Below are 22330 nucleotides of genomic sequence, written 5' to 3'. Positions count from 1 at the left end.
TGCAACAACCAGCCATAACAAGTGGTATCAGAGCAAGTCAATCCAAGGTGCAATGGAGGAAGGTTTCGATGCGGCATCCGTCCATGGTGACAATGCGGTTGAGGAATGGACTGGAAGGATCGCCGAGCAAACAGCCATAGAGGAAAAGAAGGACCGCGGCGGTTCATGGAAGTGGTACATGAAATGGAGACCCGAGTGGAGAAAATGGTGGTCACCTTAGCCGGCTCCCAAGACAAGGTGCTTGAGCTCAAATCCAGGATGGGAGAGCTTTGCAGAGAGATGCGGGGCACCCTCACCAACATCACCGATGAACTCCAACGGCGGAATGATGCCCGAAATAAATTGATTCGAAAAGAAGTTGAAAAGGCAAGTACACAAAACGATGCGGCGGGCATCACTTGAGGTAAAAAGTAAGTGTCTCTTCGCTTCTAATATTTAAAAGAATTAAAGAAATTTCAATTCATTTAAAATGAAGCATATGTTGACACCGAAAAATAACCAACACAAAATACCGAATGGACAACGGGATCACTGTGTCCCGAGATTCGATAAGATGAAAATAAGATACCGAATGGATGGCGGGGCCACTGTACCCCGAAATAGGTAAGTCAAGAGTAACACAAGAACTTACTGACGGAACCATAAAGAAGATTAGTAATCGGGAAGTGCAACAATATAACTGAACATGAATGTGCCCACTTAACCATATCAACAAGAGAGTTACAAGCAGAGACAAAAAATAATGGGCACGAGCAAATCATGGAGAAGTTATCAAAAGAGATTTGAACTAATTATGGAGGTTATAATTTGAAAAGAAGTCATTTGAATTTTAGTGCACAAGTTATAAGGATCATGGATCAAAATGAAGTTATTAGAAGCACCAAAATTCAAGATTTGAAAGTCCTGGAATATCCCACTGAGTAGTTACAAAGTGCAAGGGAAAATAAATATGCAGTGAAGACGAAGGAAAGCCCCCCGACGGATCAACAAAAGACACTTATCTTCACCGCAATTTAACTTTCTTTGTACTTTACGTTCCCTGTACTTTTATAGTTTCGGTAATAAAGTTTATTTCTCTACAATTTACTGCTTTCCCTAGGAGTATTGTAGCTTGTAAACACTTGATATCCAGTTACCCAATCCACAATCCGTACTTGATTCATTTGTATTCGATCTTTCTATGTACACCAATCCATCTAAACACTTCTCACCTGAATTTTCGTAGACACTTGAGCCACAGGACCTCTCTTAATAAAAATTGAAGAACGAATTTCGTTAAAAGATATTCCTCGTCACAAAACGAGCGAGCACTTATCAATCACGATCAGCATTGCTGAATTCAATTGTATAGTAATTCATTCATAATAACAACATGATCACCATACAGACTATGGTTTTACTCATTATTTCTAAACTTCAAGCCATGTCATCCTGCTCAAAAGCGGGAAAAATAACCACACATCTTACTAGTACGACCACATCAAGAACTAATTTACTTCCTCATCACATGGCCAAATGGATTAACATGCACGATGGGGTAACACACTAGCGGCTTAGCCATCTCCGCCCCGAATCCTGGCCCAAGGCTCATATCGACGGCCTCCTCTCCCTCCATCATCTTCCAATCAAAGCACTGAACCAGCGACCCAACAGCCGGGTGCATCATCAGCATCGCAAGCGATGCTCCGGCGCACCCTCGCCGTCCGCTCCCAAACGGCAAGTACCTGAAGTTCTGACCCTTGAACTCCATCTGATGCTCCCCGATTTTCTCGTCCGAACTTTCTAGGAACCTCTCGGGCACAAACTCGTCAGGGTCGGTCCATATCTCCGGGTCCCTCATGATTGCATAGACGTTGACTAGGACCCTCGATTTGGCCTCCACGAGGCAACCGTCAACTGAGCAATCCTCTCCGCACTCCCTGAGGATTATGGGTGCGGATGGGTGGAGCCTTAGGGTCTCTTTGATGACAGCTCGAAGGTAGGGCAAGTTCGGGACATCCGACTCTCTGACTAGCCGTGTGGGCCCAACAACGGAGTTGATCTCGTCCCGCAGCTTCCTGAAGGCTTCCGGACGGTTGATGAGCTCCGCCATGGCCCACTGCATGGCGGTCGACGAGGTATCTGTGCCCGCCATGAAGAGATCCTGCCGATTAGAGGCATGAAAAACGATAACGTTAACATTTACGTGATAGTCAGATGAACTGTTGTAAATGCATATATGTAAACTGTGCGACTACTTGTTTAAGTGTAATTGGTGTCATATCATTGTTATCGATTCAACACCGATTACTGGTACTCACCAGGATAAAGGATTTCATGTCCTTTCTAGTTATCTTCATTTCAGCAGTTGGATCGTTGTGTGTCTCCAACAAGATGTCCATGAGATCCTTCCTCTCTGTAACTGATCCACTGACCAGCTTCTCTTCATGCTCGTTCATCACCTGCTCGACGATCCGGTTGAATTCCCACAGCGTCGCCTCGAGCTTCTTCCCGTTCCCAGAAAAATCGAGCCACCTGAGAGGCCCCAACACATCGCCAGCGCTCAGCTTCCCCGCGAGCTTCAGACACGTCTTCACAAGCTTGTGGATGTCCTTTGCGCCGTTCGCAGTCCCCGAGCACCGTGTGCTCATCACCATCCGGCAGATCACGTTGTTTGTGAAAGTCGTAAGCTCCTTGCTCAGGTCCGATGCCGTCCCTCGTCTGGCACTCTCGATCACTGACCCGACAAGCCTCTCGACCTCCTCCTCGCGGACATAGAGGAACCTTTCGAGCTGAGGGACGGCAAGGAGCCTCGTCATGGTCAGCTTCTTCATGAACCGCCAGTAGTCCCCGTATGGCGCCATGATGAAGCGCGACCCCCTGTAGATGAAGTGCTCCGAGGACCCAAACTCAGGCCTCGACGAAAAGTTGAGCTCTTGGGTTTTGAGCATCTCCCTCGCAATGGAGGCGCTAGAGGCGACGACACACGAGGACGCCCCGAGGCGGAGGCGCATGAGTGAGCCATGTTTGCAGGCGAGTCCTTGCAAGGATTTGGGGAGGACGGAGCCGATCAAGTGGAGGTGGCCGAGGAAGGGGAGAGAAGGAGGGCTCGGTGGGAGCGGGATCTTGGAGCGAGGCTTGAGCTTGAACCATGCTTTGACGAGGGAATGGACTAGGAGTGCGGTGAGGAACCAGACGAGGAAGAGGAAGTAGTAGAAGACATCATTTGAACTGGCTATGGCCATGATGATATGAGAGAGAGAGAGAGAGAGAATTCAGGGTTTGAAAGAAGAAAGCTAGTGGTGATACTATATACAAGTCCGAGTTACAAAATTGATGTAGTGATCACAAGTCATACACGAGAATCAACTTTAAAAAAAAATTATATCTTGATGGGTTTGTGAAAAAAGAACTCTGACAGTGTACGAAGGAAGTATAGTTTTCCCTGAAACAAGAAAGCACTCGACTTGTCACGCTTCTTAGTCTTGTTAAAGATACTTCTGAAGCAAAGGAAAAGAGAGAAAAAGAAGTTCAGCGAAAAGCTTAAATGTAACTTGGATTTGTTTACGTGCTCAACCAACTTAAAAGTTATAAGTGTTAAGTTATGCCTCGAGTTTAAACCCATTAGATGAAATCGGATCCAACTTGAATTACGCATGAACTGGGCACAATAAAGTTCAAAACCAGATCTTACAGAATACGAAAATTGTATCAATTTGTTGAAGTGGCGATCAAGAACAAAGATTGTTTCTATAATGGAGTCAAGGTCAACAATGGAAAGTTCAATATTGGGTACAAGATTGAGTAACAACACACGGAACTCACTTTCCTGTTTTAGGTGGGCAAAAGAAATTCTCCACGCTGATATAATTATATATTCAGAGTGTGGAGTCTTCAAGTGCAATAGTTGATGTGCGTACAGAGGGGGTTCGCTGATTTATCCTTCATCCAATTTGAGCTTTTCCTCGGAGAAGTCATCCGAGAGAATTAATTAGAAGTATTTGAAGCCGTGAAAATCTTGCGGTAAGATTTGTTAATTCCTTTGTGAGATTAAAAGATTATTTCGTAAGAAATTATTGGATTAAACGCTACTTGAGTTATTGGGAGTTGAGAAATACTAAAAGTGTTTGAGTGACTCAAGTGTGGTTGAAATTCTCGTTGCATTGCTTAATCTACAGTGAAATTCTTTAGTGCTCTATATGTACGTCACATTGACCAAACCTTGTAAATCCGGTTTTCAATTTATTTTCTTGTTCTCTCAATTTTACTGTTCGATCTATTGTTTTTGCAACAATAAAGGCGACCATCCAACTTGATTTTCTTTCTTTTTTCTTTTTTTTTTTATAGATATGAGTCATTTTTGCATATCTTTATGAAGAGGACATTAGTTAATAGATTGGCAGTGTCTGCCCATTAGTAGATCAAGTGACTATTGAAAATGTTACGATCAAGGAGACTGTGTGAAAGATAGTCGAGGAGAATCAGGACAAACATGCATATCTTAGGAGTCCTCGCATATCTCCTATGAATTAATAGTGTGTTTTTGCTTCACTAGAAAAGTGAAATATCGTTCTCCAAAAAGGTAAATTTTTTCCTTTGTGGGAAAATGGTTCTTTGCTAATCTTGAACGGGAAAGCAAATGGTAAGGAATGTAAATATCTAAATTCTAGGAATAAGCATTACATGTAAATGACACACAAAACACAGGGTAGATTTCAAGATTTATGGTATGCGGGTTAGGTTTTAGGTTTCAGAAAATTGGGAACCAGTTCTAATTGGTAGATTTCAAGTAGAACTTGGACCGACTCTGAAGCTGCTCATCCCTACCAACACTTAGTCGCAATCTGCCAATGCTCACTGTCGATAACTTTGTCAATGGCTCGGTCAATCAACTCTTCGGCCTTCTTGTTGACCAAACTCCATTCGACAGCAAAAAAACAGTCGGTTATTTTGCGGTGTTAACAGATCCTCATGCATTGACAAAGCCCTATCTCAACAGACTAATCTCCAAAAGCTTGAAAATTTGAACTTTTTTAAATCGTAGAAATTGAAATGGTTTTCTGTTTTGTATATGGAGGTTCCACGGCCAGATTACGTAGCAAGTGGTTTTAAATCCACATTTTGGGTAGGGATGTTCTTAGTAAAATAACTAGATTTCATATCTTCTTCCATGACAATAATGAAGAAAGAAACAAATTGCAGATATAACGAAGTTGGTGCACGATGATTCCTCTGACGGGGCGATGCAATCAGACCAATGATATCTCAAGAACGTTGCATCTTATGCTTAAGAACAGCCGAGCCTAAGTGTCAGAAAGCCTGGGGAGAATCTGATGGTTATTGTCAGAGACTACGTGAGAAACCACTCGTTTCACGTGGGTTGGTTGTTAGACTTTGATAATTTCAAACACTCAGACAGAATCCACCAAGAATCGCTCGTTCCTGATTAAACTTTAGGAGTGCTTGACCTAAAACAAAGCATGCTTCTGTCTTTATCGTCCACTTTATACCAAGACCTAAAATAATAGGATGGATCAGCATCTTCCTGTTCAAGTACGACAAGGCTGTCGAGAGGCATCTGGTACTCCAGTACTGTACATGAGACGAATCTCCGTCTGTTTTTGCCTACTCTCATGCTTCTGCCGTCATGAAAACCCATTAATGCAGATCATGTCGGATGGATGTTGATGTGGGTGGCTAGCCGAGAAAGAAGTGCACATAAATGAAGAAGAAATTATCAAAGTTAGTAATTTCGCGAAAAATTGAATGATTTGAAAATATTTTATTAAAAATAATCATTTGTATCACTTATAAAAATAATGAAAGAAAATATATTTTTACTTTTTAAGAAAATATTTAGACATAGGCATATATTAATACTAAAAACAATTGGAGCCTTAAACGTGCTAAATAAGGAACGGCTGCCCCCTTTGTCAAACCTTTTCCATTTAAAATTTTCTCTTGTTAGAAGCATCACTTCGGTTTTTACGGGTTTTCTTCATTTTTGTAAATTTAATGTTGCCTTAACTAACAAAAAAAAATTGAAATAGTCAATAGACATGCAACTTTACTGGTAAAAAGATTAAAGGTGAGAATACTAATATCATAAGTGTAGGGTTTAAATAAAAATCAGACAGAAGAAAGTTAGAGAAAGACAGACCTAAAACAAAAAACTGAGATGCCCGTGTGTAGGAGTTATTACACGTGATGCGTTGAGGGTACGCAAGAAGAAAACAGCCCGAAAAGGTCAAGCGGCACTTCCGATGCGAGAAATCTTCAATTGGAAAAGTCAGACGGTGGGGCCCACCACTTTCTTATTTTCTGCCAACTTTTTCGTCGTCTTTATTTATACTTCTCTCGTGTAATATTTTATTCCGACGGCATCAGAAATTCACATGCCACAAATCTTTACTAATTCTCCGGTACCCACTCAGCCGCCAGCTACTCTGGTCGAAAAACCACTAAAAACCTTAAATTATGCCAACTTTAATATATCTCTCTCAAAATCTATTTTGTGACATAAAAAATCACAAACTTATACTCATATTTACTTTAAACTTATATCAGTGTGACACATTTATCCTAAATAAAGATAGAGTCAATTGAGTTGGATCTAAATAAATTGTGTGCCCACTTGTGATCAATTTAGGACTCATATTATGTTTAAATCCATTTATACGAATTTATTAAGTATAACTAACTCATATAACAACTCATCCTTCTAACACATATAACAACTCAGCTCATAATATATGATTAAAAAATGAGATTATGACCCATTTTGACAGATTTAGCCTTGCTTAGAGATAATCACGTCGTAAGCGGTTGAACTTGTCTCTGAATATTTGATGAAATATCCGAAAATTTTCTTCGTCCAATCAAGTACATCGACTTCTCATTCACTATATGTTTTTGTTACTATTGCCATTTGTTAACCATTTGATACAAGAAAGGGGGATTGAATAATCTAAGCAGATCGTGTCGGATGGATTTATGGCGTTGGCGTGGGTACCTAGCTAGGAGAGAAGTATATACAAATGAAGAAGAAATTGCCAAATTCGAGCTCCATTTATTTCGTGAAAAAATGAATGAGAAAAAAGATAGCTTGTATTACTTACAAAAATAAAAAATATATATTTTCACTGTCCAAAAAAATATTTAGATATAAATTATTATCGATGATGAAATACTTTTTATTGATTAATTATTTCAAGTGATTATTTCTAAAGAAAACATTTTGCAAATCATTTATTTTTTCATAAATTAAACGGATCCTTAAACCCTATCGAGCGATCGGGGAGAGTCCATTCGATTATACGAAAATTAGATAAAAGGGTTCGGGAACTTGATTACATCGAGATTGTTATCGATGCCCTATCGATACCTAAGTTGAGTGATTTCTTAAGCTAAGAATTCATACATATGCATCGAGAGGTGAGGTAAGCTCTAACAATCTAAAATATATCATGCATATGAGAATTTTCTATCCTTTCGATCTGAGTCAATAATGAAGTGCGAAAATCAAGGAATCCATAATGTGTGGATAAATTACATCAAATCACCAATCAATTGGTCACATGGCATACCTAATATAGCCCTATGGGCTTAAAGAACAACCCATGCAAGTTCCAGGTTGATTTGGGAAAGATTTGGGGCCAAATGTGCAAAGCGGTGAAATATTCATTTTCCGAAGGCTCGGGAGCCCAAAAATCACAAAATTAGATCGGGCCAGTTGAATATAGCCATTTCCCAATTTTTTTGTGATTTCTTTTGGAATTTTTCTGAATTTTTCCTATTTTTTATAATTTTTTTGGGATTTTTTTATGAATTTTTATTAATATTAATTTTTCAAACTGGGTTGATCCGACCCACGAAGACCAGAAATCCAACCCAAACCCTAATAGTCCTGAGTTGGTCTAAAACAACACCGTTTGTGCATTTTTTTATTTATTTTCTGATTTTTCTATTTTTTATCTATTTTCTAGGAATTTTAATTTCTAATATTGAATCCTACGGTCCGTATTCGCCCACATGGCTAAGTCACAGCCCTTGGATCTAATTACCTAAATCAACAGTCAAGATCAAACGGCGACTAAATCCTGTCCGTTCAATCGACATACTAAAAATGAACGGTCGAGATCGAATGGGGAGACTAACTCTCAGCCGTTCGATCTAAATACTAAATCCCGTGGCCACGATCGCACGGTGACACTAATTCTCGATCGTTCGATCAAAAATTCAATTTTATATTTATGAAAATGTTTTACAATTCAAAAAAATGATTTTTAATTTTCAAAAAATTTTAGATCTTGACACGTGTCCTAATTAAATGCATCTGTCCGAATTGGGTTTTTTTTTTTTTTGAAAAAATATATCAGAATATTCGTCCAACCGATGTGGCCGCCACATGTCAAGCCACATGGCGCCACATCGGTTCCATGTCGACGTTGACCGGGTCAACAAAGGCCGACTAGTCTTCGTCTTCCCCATGAGGATGACGATCAACGGACGAACAAATTTGAGCTCCATTTATTTTGCTAGATTTGGATGTCCAATTGATGTGGCCGCCACATGTCAAGCCACATGGCACCACATCGGTGCCATGTCGACGTTGACCAGGTCAACAAAGGCTGACCGGTCTTCGTCTTCCCCATGAGGATGACGATCAACGGACGGACAAATTTGAGCTCCGTTTATTTTGCTAGATTTGGGTGGCCAAGTCGCGATGAATTCACAACTGGTAGAAGGTTCAACTCGGGGGAATTATGCAAAATCAAAGCAAAAAGGAGATGTGATCGTGTTTAGTGATGTTCTAGGAGTAAAACGCCTCAATAAATTTAGAGAATGATCGCCAGAATGGCAAGTTACCAGTAATACACAAAGGAGAAGCTCGAAGTTTGACTCACCAATTTAGGAGATCTTGAGCTGCGAGACTCGTCGCGATCACTTCCTTGGAGCTTGGGGAAGCTTTCCGAGGTGGTGGCATGGTCCGATTTGCCTCCGATCATCGGCGTTAAACTTCCAAAACTCGAGCTCGAAGCTTTGGCAATGACATCGCCAAGAGCTTCTCCTCCTCTTTCTACTTCTCTCTCTAGTCTGTTATGGTCTGCGAACAGAATGAGTTCCCATTTGATAAAAAAACGCGTGAGATTTTTATATGCCCAATTAGATTCAAATTTGCACGCGGGAGGGGGTGCCGTCGACCTTGCTTCGCACGTGATTTCCCGTGCAAAATGGTCTAAACGGCGCTAAAGACGGTGGGGAATTCCATCAAGTCCAAATACACTTCTGGCATGCAAAAATTAATGCCCAATTTGGACGGTTTGCTAAAGGTTAACTATACCACGGCATCGACGGAGCTGCTCTGCCGTGCTCCGGTGGCCAATTGCCCCGAAACCGGGCTTGATCGATAAGAGGTGAGGTGGTGGACAAAACCCTCCCCGAGCTCCTCCAATAGTTGATGATTTGATCCTCAATTTTGTGTTCAAACTTTGGCCTACAAGTCTTTGAAAAGCGTGGGAAGAGCTGAGGAAGAAGAAGGTGGTCGTAGGGTCGGATCCGGCTCGACCCAACAAACTCGGTCAACCTAAAACCTTCAAATTGACCGTTTAAAATTTAGAATCAGTCAAATTAAATCACAAAATTGGACTTAGAAGTATGAATTTTATTTAAAAATGTGGTTTTCCCCAAAAATATGCAAAGAATTATACAAAATCCCAAATTCCCCATTCGACCCGAGAATGAAAATTGTACGATTCAAGCCTTAAATGGTCAATTCAGTCCAAACTACCCCCACAAATTGATTCAAAAGGTTGAAAAATATAGGTTAGTGGTCCTACTTTGCTGCGGTGATCCCTAGATTTTGATTAATTTCAATTTTGACGAAATCCAGGGACTAAACTCAAAATTATTTATGCTTTCGGGTCCTTTTAGTCCAATTGTGCAATTTTCTCAAACTCATGGACTAAAATGCAATGTAGGGCATTAAATTTTAATGTCATAAATTTAAAAATATAAATATTACAAATAAAATGACTCGAAAAGTAATTTTTGGGTCAATTTAGGATACTGTCTAAGGAAGAAGCATGGAGTCCTGAATTGAATTTTTGAAATTCTAAGAGACCAAAATAAAAATGGAATTAAAATAAAAATATTGACTATTTTTGTGTGTTTTTTTGGCCTTAAATACTATTTTTCCAGATTTTTTGAGTATTTTTATATTTTTGAAAATATTAAAAAAAAGAGAGAAAAATATGAAAAATTATTTTTTGCTCAAAAACAGATCCTTAGGCTTGGCCAAGGTTCTCAAAGTTGATTTTGCACTTTTTTGACTTTTTATGAATTTTCTATGAATTTTCTAAAAACAAACCGATCAAAAATCGAGTGTCAACAATGCGGAAGACCGAAATAAAATATAATTGCATGTAAAATAAAATGGTGGGAACTACGCCTAAGGGTATATATATATATATATTTAAGTCAGAACCTAAGGGTATGGTTTTACTGATAGGTTTCGTATACCTAATAAAGGCACACGATTCACAAGCAGTACACTTGGGAAGAGTTGGTTTAAATACATATAGGTATACCTTTTAGAATGTTCTTTAAAAAAGCTCAAAGATAAATAAGGAAAATTTACGTAACGCAGAGGCTATTCCCATCCTTACGGCATCATCAACTAGCTTCATCTGCACCTTGGATATTCATGACATCTCGTTGGGGCTTCGTCCTCGCTACTAAGCTGAAAAATGATTAAATCACAAGGAGCGAGTTAGAAGCTCAGCAAAGAGAATACTAAACCATACAACTAAACCGTCTATTTCCACATGATCAATGAGCAATCAAACAGTCACAGACGCCTAGACGCACAAGGCCGAACATCAATCCCGTGACACGATCTAGCTACATTACCTTATCGGAATACCTACATATCAATCAGGCAAGATAAAATAGAATGACCAACACCACAAATGGCCCCCAATACCTCACGGCCAAAAGCATATATAGCTCCAGTCCTTCAAGTTTCTTCGACTCCACCACCTCCAACACGAACGGTCCAAAATTTATAGTTACCCATGCCCCCTGACCACTAAATCAAACTGGGAATTCCCCTTACAAGTCACAAAACCTCTCAATTCAGCCTTTAAGGCTCACCGCCAAACAACCCTCGTCAACTCCCCCATCTCCGATTCAACTTAGGTCGACGATAATCTCGACGATCAGCTTTCGGAACTCAATTACCCCATCTCCCCAAAACCCCAATTCCTCAAACAGATCACACATGCAAGGCCGTTCGTTCGGCCATTCGAAGACACCCACCACTTGACACGAGCTCGACTCACACCTCTTCCTCTCATGCAGACCAGCAGCAATAGATAATTTAGTAGTAAGGGTTAGTAAGCTACTTGCCTGAGGAACGCATGCGAACAAACGAGAGCTAAATCGCGGAAGAAACGAGCTTGAACCATCCATTCTTCCCCCTTGGCCGCGTGGGTCACCACGAGCAAGAGGGAGAGGGCAAGCGACGGGACCAGCGGAGATGGAGCCAAGGGTGAGGAGGTGGGATTGTCGCCGGGCTTGAACACGAACAAGGAACGGCAGCGTCGGACTGAGCAGAGGAGAGTACGAGCGGAGTGAACGAGGGAAAGAGAGGGAGAGAGTTCCGGTGGGGCGGTTCCACGAAAGAAAAGTGGGAAATGAGAGGAGAGAGAGAGAGCCTTGTATTGGGGGTGGCGTAGGTTGGTTGCGGGTCTTCGTGCTCTAATTCTGAAACCAACTCAACCGATCAAAACATAACTTCCTAATGTCGTCCACAACTCATAATTTCACGTCACATAGTATTAAGCCACAAAATCACATTTCATTTAACTTCAAATAACTCTTCATTTGTCACATAATTATCATTACAAAACCCATTTTACTCACTAATTAAATAGACGAAAATTCGGGCATTCACAACCATCGCTGTCCATGAATTGTTGCGCACCACCACTCTAGTCCGACACTAGTTCTGTCCCGATCCGTTGCGTTCAAATGAGAAACATAATATTATATTTGAAATAGGTAATTTTCAATATCTTATTGTGATGTTACCTATTTTTTAAAATATTGACATCCAATTCATCTTCTTGATCCTTACCAAAAAAATAATAATAATAATAATTCATCTTCTTGATTATATTTCCTAATATGAACAAATTTTGCATATTTTCTAGAATATTAGAAAACTAGTTCAAGTTAAGGAATTTTCCCTTATCGGCAACATGCAATATTGGCGATCCGATCTCAACCATGAGATTACATCCCTTGTAGCATGGAAAATCGAACAATCCCATCTACAACCACGTGGATACGATTTTTTTTTTATTTTGTTCGTCGATTTGAACTAGAATTCTTCAAAAAAAAAAAAAATCATGCATGTCTTTTCATATTTTTTAATGCATATTTGTTTGGACTTGTTTCCCAATCCAAAAACCCACAAAAAAAAAAATACTCTTTAATTTCAATGTAGCAAGATAAGATTATTTCTAGAAATCTTATATTATTGATAGCATTATATAGAAAGATAAAATTTGCTAGAAATCTTATCTAATAGATTAGGATAGCATTTTAAACAATTTGCATGTAGGTTATGATTGCATCTGCATATAAATATCATTTAGAATTAGGGATAAGATTTCCTAGATAATATTAGGATTTAATTCAAATTATTCTTATATAGTTTAGGATAGTTTTAGTTTCATTAATTTGTACTATCAATTTTCAATAAAATACAAAAAAAAATCTCATTTGCTGCAGCATTAATGTCACGTCATCATTTGCATGTCGTTTAGTATACATGTCTAGGTTTGATCATTTAGTATGCATGTCTAGGCTTGATCATTTAGTATGCATGTCTAGGCTCATTGTCTTAGTTTGTATAATTAAGTCATTTCATCTAAAGTTACGTGTCATTTAGATTAGATATCATTTTTTGCATAATATATAGTTTTGCATGTTAGGTTAGTTCATTGCATAACTATTTGTATGTCATATAACTAGGTCATTTCAGTAAATTCCTTTACATGTCACATTAGAATAATTATCATTTTCGCATGCCATTAGAGTTAGAATATTTAAACAAATGTCTTGCGTGCCATGTTAACGGCATAACTCATGTCACTTAATGCATTCGAGATAGTTTCTTTCCTGCATTGCATCTATCTTCACTTTCATTTAAATAAGTGAAAACTCAAAAAAAAAAAATGCATTAGTCTAAGTCTTGCGTTTGGATAAAACGCTAGAGATTAAGTTGCAGCATCCAAGTGCATTTTCTCTCTATCTTTGCAATTTATTTAACGCATGGATTATTCCGTGTTAAATAATGTTTGTGCACCGGCATGCACATCTCACACATAAGGACTTTAGTTAAAGTAAATCAAAGTTGTCTACATAAATGTTTTAGTAAACAAAAAGAATACCCGAAGGGCGTTAGAGTAATTTAGGGTCTGTTTGGCAACACTTCAGATTCTTTGATTTTTGTGTTTTTGTTTCCGGCAACAGAAAAAGAACGGAAATCTATTTGATAATATTTCTGTTCTCAAGAACAAATCTACTCTCGGGAATAGAATTGGAACAAAAATAAGAAGCAAAAAAAAAAAAAGTTGCTTCTTTGTTCCCGAGAACAATTTCAAGAAACAAGTTCACTCAAAGAGAAACGATGTCATTTTAGAAAAATAAGCGCATTGTAACTTAATACTCGTCTTTATAACCATAAGTCCACCACTAATCCTCTCCATCGCTGTAGGTCGCCGATCACCACCGGTCGACGATCGCCGGTTGTCGCTACCGCCTCGCTGTCAATTGCCACTAGTCTCCTCCACCCATCAATTGCCACCGGTCTCCACCACCACCGATCGTCACCGCCGATCTCCACCATCGCCAATTCCCGCTGCCTTCACTCACATTCTTATGAAAAAAAAATTGGCAATAGAAATTTTTATGATCGCACCAAATGCATTTTTGTTCCTTTTCTAATCCAGAAATATAAAATTTGTACTATTACCAAATGCGTTCTTTTGCTCAGAAATTGTTCCCAGGAACGAAATTGTTACCAAACAAACCCCTAGCGTAACCAAGTCCCTCACAATCTCTTATTCATAGGAATAAAGTGATTCTCTCAATACTTTACTTAGGTTTCTAATTGACCTACCAAAAATTGATTAGTGTCTCCTCCAAGTTGAAATATTTTGCATGTTAACTATTGAACCATAAGTTATAATTTGATATGAGCTTGAGAGTGCTCGAGTTAGGTTAAAAATTTAGTAACCCATTAACTTGAATTGGCAAAATTTAGGTTGAGACAAGGATGGCTTGTGCCGATTGAGATAATTAGTTAACGAGAAATGTTTTCATTATTGACCAAAATATTTTTTTCAATTGCTCTTTTTTGTATGCGATACAAGAGGTCATTATACGAAAATGTTTTTTAAATTATTTATTTTTTACGAAATAAAACGGAACTGAGACTTGTCCGTGGCTGATCAGATGGTACAGCTGATGAATAAAGTCAAATCTTTTTCAATCAAATAAATATCTCATGTGTCCACACACATTATTGTAAAATAGTACTGAAAATTGACAGAGAGTTTTATATGGATAAGCTTAGTGGACGCACGCAACCTTCGTCAATTAACAATTTTTTTTTTTTTTTAGTAACTTACCTCTTTTTTTTTTTTATTTGGCCACGTGTGACTTACTTATTCAGATCAAATTGGACGCCACAAAAATTGTCAGATGATTCGTTTATTATTTCCTTATACGACGTTGGCAGGAGGCACGTGCATTGAAGATTGACCACGGTCTCTAATTTATTTCTTGCACGAAACGAAGTCCCAAGCGTAATGTCTTCAAATTGGATACGTGGCATTATCTCGTCCATGCATTACGCATATAACTGTTTGCCAAATCCACATATGGAAGGCGAAAAATATCGTCAGTAATTTTTTTTTATTGAAATAAAATTGTATACACTACTCAAAAAAATGCATGGGAAAAAGTAAATCGAAGCAGAGCAAAGCCCATAATATTACAAAACGTAGCAAAATCTAGAAAACAAGGAGGATCAATAAAGTATCGGTAGGGTTAAGCATACATTGACTTCACAAGAATAGATCCGTCAAGCAAAACAATGGGTGTCCAATCATCGTATCTCGTATCATCGCCAGTGACGAGCACGCGTTGTAAATTCCTTCTTCAGTAACTACGGTGTTGCCAATTGGCGATGTACCCCCATGTTCGATTTCCTCTATACTATCATCGTATGGAAAAAAATCAACACATGTTAAATAAATATAGATCTAATATTTGGAAGAGCAAATCTTTATAGTTCGGCGAGACGTCAGAGCTCTAGGGATCACCATTGGAACTGGAGGCAAATGACCTGAATATGGACAGAGCACGAGGTATCGAATATTTATGGTCATTATGAAAGTCTCAAATAGAAATTGGGAGAGGATAACTCCTAAATCCAAAACTAAATTGGAAGAGCTCGCATTATCAAATTTAAAACTAGACCGAGAGAAAAGAGCTTCCAAATCTAGATCGAAAGAGAAGAAAAATTACGAAAAAAAAAAAATTTGTCTCGGACTAAAAAATAGTTTTTCCCTTGTAAAAAATGAAAATTGGCTTAAAGTGAGTTGAAAATGAATATTTTCTAGAACTATTAAAATTCATTGTTAGTTGGGCTTTTACTCTATCGGATTCATTTCCACATATATATATTTTAATCTAAGGCAAACCGTATATGGTCGGGCTGCAGTGACCGCAACCCAATGGCCGTACCTCCTCCTTCGCTCCTCCAATCGGCTCTCCGTTTCCTCTTCCCCTTCCTCGCCGTCACCCAATGGCAGCCGCCCACGTCGCCGTGGCTCCAGTCCCCCCTCCCCGTTCACGCCGCCGCCGCCGCCGCCTCCTCCCTCTCCGTCCGAGACTTCGGAGCCGCCGGCGACGGCCTCCACTACGACACCGCCGCGATCCAGGCCGCCATCGACGCCTGCCACGCCTCCGCCGGCGCCTGCCGCGTCGCCTTCCCCCCGGGGAAGTACCTGACCGCGACGGTCCGGCTCAAGTCCGGCGTGGTGCTGGACATCGAGAGGGGAGCGACGGTGCTCGGGGGCACGAAGATCGGGGACTACCCGGCGGAGTTCGACCGGTGGTACGTGATACTGGCCGAGGGCGCGAGCGACGTTGGGATCACCGGCGGCGGGGTGGTGGACGGGCAGGGGATGAGGTTCGTGAGGAAGTTCGAGGAGAGGAAGAACGTGATGGTCAGCTGGAACGAGACCGGGGCATGCCTGGGCGACGAGTGTAGGCCGAGGCTGGTCGGCTTCATCGGGTGCACGAACGTCCGGGTCTGGAACGTCAGCTTGAATCAGCCCGCTTATTGGTGGTCCGTCCCTCTCTCTCTCTCTCTCTCTGCCATTTCAGTTTATCCTCTGGTACTTTGCGATTGTGGGTATGTTCAAAGAATTCGATTACTGATATTGAGTTGGTGGTGCATGAAAACTCCTCGAATTGAGTGGAGGAGAAACCCAATTTGGCAATTATCTTGGTCTCTGCAGAAGAAAGAAACTCCCAGTGTCAGATTCGGACCTTGCTTAATTGGCAGATAACTGAAGAACTGCCATTGAAGTGACCCTGTCTGCGTGCCACAGTACTTGTCATTCTTTCGCCTTAAAGTTTCAATTTTCGCAAATACGGCTATTATAGTATTTTACATAGCAGAACCAGTAAGTCAGCTTGGAGAAAATTCCTTCTTTTTGGCAAATTGCCCGGGATTGCAGCTCACTGAGATCTTCTAGATTAAAATCACCAATGAAGTGAGCGTGGACTATGGTATGGTAACCGAGATCATCGTGTTCAAGATGACTACCCTGTTTCTCACTTCTGTGTTTGCTTTGCATTATACCTCTCCAAGATCTTTTATGGCCTACCACTGTATCCTGTTTTACATTTGATCTGGATTCCAGTGGTTTGCTGATGAAACGTTACTGCTGATTGCAGCTTGCACATAGTACGTTGCGTGAACACGTCGATTCATGATGTTTCCATTTATGGAGATTTCAACACTCCTAATAACGATGGGATCGACATAGAGGATTCGAATCACACGGTTATCACGCGATGCAAGATCGATACAGGAGACGACGCCATCTGTCCGAAGACGTATACGGGTCCTCTGTACAATTTAATAGCTACGGACTGTTGGATCCGAACAAAGTCCTCTGCAATCAAACTTGGTAGCGCAAGCTGGTTTGATTTTGGGGGTCTGATCTTTGACAACATCACTATAGTAGATTCTCACAGAGGACTCGGGGTGCAGATACGTGATGGAGGTACAATATTCGTTCTTCTTTCTGCTGCTGCTGCTGTAGTTACGATTCTGTATGGGGAACACTGATATCTGGTTCTCTAAGTTCTCATTAATAGGATATTATAGAACTGCTTATTAGCCAGGGCGTTGTCTGCAGCAATTTTTCCCCAAAATGGATTGTTTTTACTGAGGAACCTGTTCTTTGACTTAGCAAGGGCGTTGTCTTCCTTCAGCTTCTCTCAAATCTCTATTTTAGGTGTGGCAACAGGTAAAATGGCTGCTGAATCTTCAGCTTATCTATGCTGTCTCTGCAGGAAATGCGAATGACATCACCTTCTCAAACATCAAGATCACCACAAGGTACTACGACCCATCATGGTGGGGAAGAGCAGAACCGATCTACATAACAACCTGTCCACGTGAGTCCTGGTCGAAGGAAGGCGCAGTTTCAAACATACGCTTCATCAACATCACCGCCATTTCAGAAAACGGTGTGTTCCTCTCAGGTTCCAAGGGTGGGCAACTGAGCAATCTGAGATTTAGTAATGTGAACGTGACTTACAAAAGGTGGACAAGTTATGAGGGAGGATTGGTCGACTACAGACCCGGATGCCAAGGGCTGGTGAAGCACAGCATGGCCGGGATCATCATGGAACACATCCAAGGTTTGGAAATTGAGAACGTGAACATGAGATGGGCTAATGGGAGATCTTGGGAGTGGGACAATCCTCTGGATTTCAGGCCCTCAACCGTGAACGGCATATCTTTCCGCGACTTCCACTCGGATTTGAACAGTCGATGATGTGATCGGAGGGGCGGGAACCACAGCTCGACCTTAAGAATTTTTCCACTCCAATCGTGTACACTGTACTTAAAGGATTGTATAGCAAGGATATAAATAGCCTGAGATACACCGGTTTTCGAAAATGCCATCCATCTGGAGGCTTTTGGTTTGGTCTATTCAGGCAAATCTAGAATTATCTCACTGTCTATACAACTTGCTTCTTTCAAATCCACCTAAGTAGACTTACGACACTCAGCGGTAGTAAGGCTTTGATAGCAGAATCCACAGTTAACTCATTAGGATAGTGCATGATTCAGGTCTGTTATTAGGATAGAACCGTCCTATCCTAATAACAATCCTGGAGAAAGTGTATAATTCCTTGCATCGTAAGTGTTGCTGCATCCCTCCATGCGACTCCTTAGGATCGTATATAAACTGCCAAGTACAAGTATCGGAACAGTACTGGCGCAAAAGGATCACTCATAGGGGTCCATGCACCCACGAAGGGGGAGGGAGTTGGATACGACTGGCTTTATCAATGATGAGACCGCAATCCTGTTCGCCATTCGCCTACGAATTTCTCAGAAAAGCGCTGCTAAATAAAATATGTAGAGGAAGGAGTCTATGTGATTTTGAACAAGCTGTTAGTCCCCAAGCACACCATAGCAATCGAGAGTATACAAAGCCTAACACGAGCAGAGTTGCAAGCATATAACGAGGTTCATGCCGATTATACACGAGGACTAGACATCGAGTGGCAAATGAAAAATGAAATGGCCCTCTTCCAGAGCATCCGAAAAAACTCAGAAACATAGAAAAAATGCCTCACATATTAACAGGATACCACCTATCTGGGTGCCTCGGAAAATCATGACAAGCTCATCATTCAGTCCTTCGAAAGCTAGATTTTGTACCTTATTGCTCGAAGTTTCCTGTTATTTACTATAAGCCACTAACCAGGTTGACGTTGCCGTGTATCTTGTGCTGTAGTTACTTCCTATTTCGGTTTAAGTAACAAACTTCAAGGAATTTTCGACAATCAGGAGTAGCAATCCAGCCAAAAAGCAGAAGTTTGGACTCAACGTAGGACATGATTCTACCACTCAGCTCATAGAACCATGAAGAAGTTCGTGCATCAGACAGCCGAAGTTAGTCACTTCTTAACGAACAGAACGATCCCTTATCCAGAAAGGCCGTGCGAAGATGCAAATTCACATATGCACCAAAAGAATGCAATGCGAATTCAGTGAGAAGACCGCCTTTCAAAAGTCGGAACACAATGGCATTTATTGCAGATCAATTGATTTGAAAGCCAAACAGCTAGAAATTCATGTCAACAAAAGCAGTCACAATGAAGTCCAGCAAACCGACACCAATAATGACTTACACACCCAAGCCAACAACGGAGTTACCGCCAATCACAATGAATAAGAGAGTTCGCTAGGCCGCAAGCATGCCCCCAGTAATGTGACCAGCAATTTCTACCAGACACAGGAGAGCTAAGACAATATGCAGCCAAACTTATACATTCGACATCGCAGGTAGGTGAAATGCAGCGCAGTTTCCAGTAGATAAGCCATCTCTATGCCTGCGAAATCTTAGATCTTGTCGAGCTTGTCAGCCTTGACAACAGGGTTGGCCCTGGCAATGGCGTCTCGAGCAGCAGTTCTATAATCAAATGGACAATCATGCTTGTCGGAGTAGCGGTGGACTGCACAGAAGAGGCTGCCACACTTGCAGCTGAACCCAGTCAATCCAACCCGCTTTTGGCAGGAGGCACACCTTTTAGGACCCTCATTTACTTTCGCCTCCACATCCATGCTTGAAGATGAGCCAGCCGAGAGTTCGGTTGAAATGACTTTTGCGTCAACCGAGCCAACTTGCAAGTCCAAAATCTCACTTGCCACAGGTTCTTTACCATTTTCAATGGAACTACCCTTCACAATGCTCTCAAGAGACGACGCGGCTGCTTGTGCCTGTTCCTGCTTCAACATCATGTCCTTGTGGCACTTCGAGCACATATTAGCGGTCGCAGCACTTCCAAAGAAGCCACAATTGTTAATGCAGAGGATTGGGCCATTTGGAGCCTGGCATCCTGTCTCATTGTGAGACTCCATTGTCCTGATCTGCAAATAAACTGCCTATAATCCCTCGTACAAACAAAACCAGAGATACAGAAACATAAAAGATTTCGCCAATAAACGTAAACTGCCACATATATACATCAAACAGCATTCACATGAGCAGGAAATGATCACGACCGCTGTACACAAAATTTAGTAAAAAGCACCAACCCAGTTAGCTTGAGATGTTCATATCACACTCCACATTTCATTCCTCAAATTCCCACCAATGGTGGACCAGAAAGGAAGAACCTCTAGGTTCTACAGCTCGGCTCCCAAAAGAGCATTTCCATAGTCTCAGTTCCCCTAACCCACCAGCAAGTTGAGAGAACCACTTTGACAATCAAAAAGACCTAGTCATCATCCGAAAACTACAAAGGGAGGGAGCCATTGTCACCACGAGACATAATTGACACGCCCAAAGGAAGTGAGAAGAGATGTTGAGAAAAACTAAGGCAGCTAGTATCCCAGATTGTGAAAGACAGACACACACACAAGAGCAGTGGCAGTGCCACCCAAATGACCCATAACAGCAGAACAATCAGCACCACGACCCAGAATAGCGCGACCACAAACGATCATACAAAGTCACCAACTCAACTAAACAGCGCCCCCCCCAAAAAAAAAAAAAAAAACCGCGAGCCGCTTCAACAATATGTCCCAATTACCCTAAGACGGCCGGACACAAAAAACAGTGAGTAAATTCAGACCACCACAAACCCAACACATGACCAGTCTCGAATACGGGAAAACGAATATCTTCAAACAGTAATTCCAAGGAAACAAGCATCATAAGCCCGCGCGACATAAGCTAGGATTCGTCAAAACTACGCAAACAACGGACTTCGAGAGAGAGACAGAGAGAGAGGAGAGCAAGCCTCGCCTACCCGATTCGGCTGATCTCGCCCCCACAAAATCGAAACCAAAATTCAGTTCCTAAGACTCGAGAAAAGCCCAAATTCAATATTCGCAGCCCGAGTAAGCAAGCGAAAATCAAATCGAGCCCCCGAAGAAATCTAGAAAATGAAAAAAAAAAAAAAAACGAGAACTTTCAAGGAGAAGAAGATTACCCAGAACGATTCAGAGGATGCGATCGAAACAATCCGACAAAGCGAGACCAGCCCAGCGAGAATCGATCGAGAGGTAGAGAGAGATGTTTGTGAAGAGGGTTCTTCTCCCTCTCTCTATCGTCTCGACGAGGAGTATATAATACAGAAGAGAGAGAGAGAGAGAGAGAGAGAGAGAGAGAGAGCTAGAGCGAGAAGGACTTCTCTTACTTTTTCTCTGCCAACAAACGCTTTCCACCGAGTCGGCACAGCCTAACGTAAATGCCGTAATCACGGTTTCGCCACTCCTCCCGATGACGTGTCCCCTGCGTGTCGAGTCCCCATTGGGGGTCGGCCCACGGGCGCACGTAGCCTCGGCCGCACGTAGCCTTGGCCGTGGCGAGGGAATGGCCATCGCCGACTTGATAGATTGGGCTTGGGCCGCGGTGGATAGGCACGAGCTAGTTTTCACAATAACACAGAACATGTCCAATTTTATTTTTATTTTTATTTTTATTTTTATAAATATTATTTTTGTCCTTTCCTTTTTCTCTTGCTGATTCCTCCTTTCCTGCCTTTATAATTTACTTAAAATATCTTTGACCCAAAAAAGAAAAAATCTACTTAAAATATCAACCCACTATACGATGACAATATTTTCCCACCTTTATGATTTTCCATTGACTCACGAGCAATACGAGCAATCATTTTCAAAGAAATATTTTTTTTCAAATCATTCATTTTTCACGAAACAAATAAAGTCCGGTACATGGAAAACCGGACTAAATAGCTTGGGAAAATAGTGAACCAAATCGGATCGGATAAGAGTGGACCGAGACAGTACTATCGACAACGATTCGTATCGAACTCAGACTAAAGCAGAAGCTCCGATTGTTTTGTGAAAAGGGATGATCCGGAGAAAAAAATTCTGAAAACGATCGCTTGTATCGCATGCAAAATGAAACAACGAAAAATACCTTCATCATCGACAAAAATATGGATATGTAAATTGTTATATATAATGAAAATATTTCTCGTTGACAAT

The 22330-nt window shown here is 41.0% G+C and overlaps 3 protein-coding genes across 3 annotated transcripts; 1 reads left to right on the top strand and 2 right to left on the bottom strand.

Moving 5' to 3' along the window:
- Positions 1–1409: 1409 nt before the first annotated feature.
- Positions 1410–21498, bottom strand: LOC115737827 (3,9-dihydroxypterocarpan 6A-monooxygenase-like). Its single transcript, XM_048282710.1, has 5 exons — positions 21474–21498; positions 21310–21382; positions 21087–21175; positions 2301–3252; positions 1410–2143 (listed from the first exon to the last, which is right to left on the bottom strand). Exons 4-5 carry the CDS (start codon positions 3222–3224, stop codon positions 1493–1495), a joined length of 1575 nt encoding a protein of 524 aa, XP_048138667.1. The 5' UTR covers positions 3225–3252; positions 21087–21175; positions 21310–21382; positions 21474–21498; the 3' UTR covers positions 1410–1492.
- On the top strand, positions 15785–18322 carry LOC115737792 (exo-poly-alpha-D-galacturonosidase). Its single transcript, XM_030670145.2, has 3 exons — positions 15785–16408; positions 17023–17354; positions 17647–18322. Exons 1-3 carry the CDS (start codon positions 15792–15794, stop codon positions 18132–18134), a joined length of 1437 nt encoding a protein of 478 aa, XP_030526005.1. The 5' UTR covers positions 15785–15791; the 3' UTR covers positions 18135–18322.
- LOC115737662 (zinc finger A20 and AN1 domain-containing stress-associated protein 8-like) lies at positions 19405–21450 on the bottom strand. Its single transcript, XM_030669905.2, has 2 exons — positions 21309–21450; positions 19405–20244 (listed from the first exon to the last, which is right to left on the bottom strand). Exon 2 carries the CDS (start codon positions 20231–20233, stop codon positions 19715–19717), a length of 519 nt encoding a protein of 172 aa, XP_030525765.1. The 5' UTR covers positions 20234–20244; positions 21309–21450; the 3' UTR covers positions 19405–19714.
- Positions 21499–22330: the final 832 nt, after the last annotated feature.

The sequence above is a fragment of the Rhodamnia argentea genome, chromosome 7 (assembly GCF_020921035.1).
Source record: "Rhodamnia argentea isolate NSW1041297 chromosome 7, ASM2092103v1, whole genome shotgun sequence".
NCBI classification, from domain to species: Eukaryota; Viridiplantae; Streptophyta; class Magnoliopsida; order Myrtales; family Myrtaceae; genus Rhodamnia; species Rhodamnia argentea.
The sequence above is the reverse complement of the archived record's forward strand: the minus strand, read 5'-3'. Positions and strand labels throughout refer to the sequence as shown.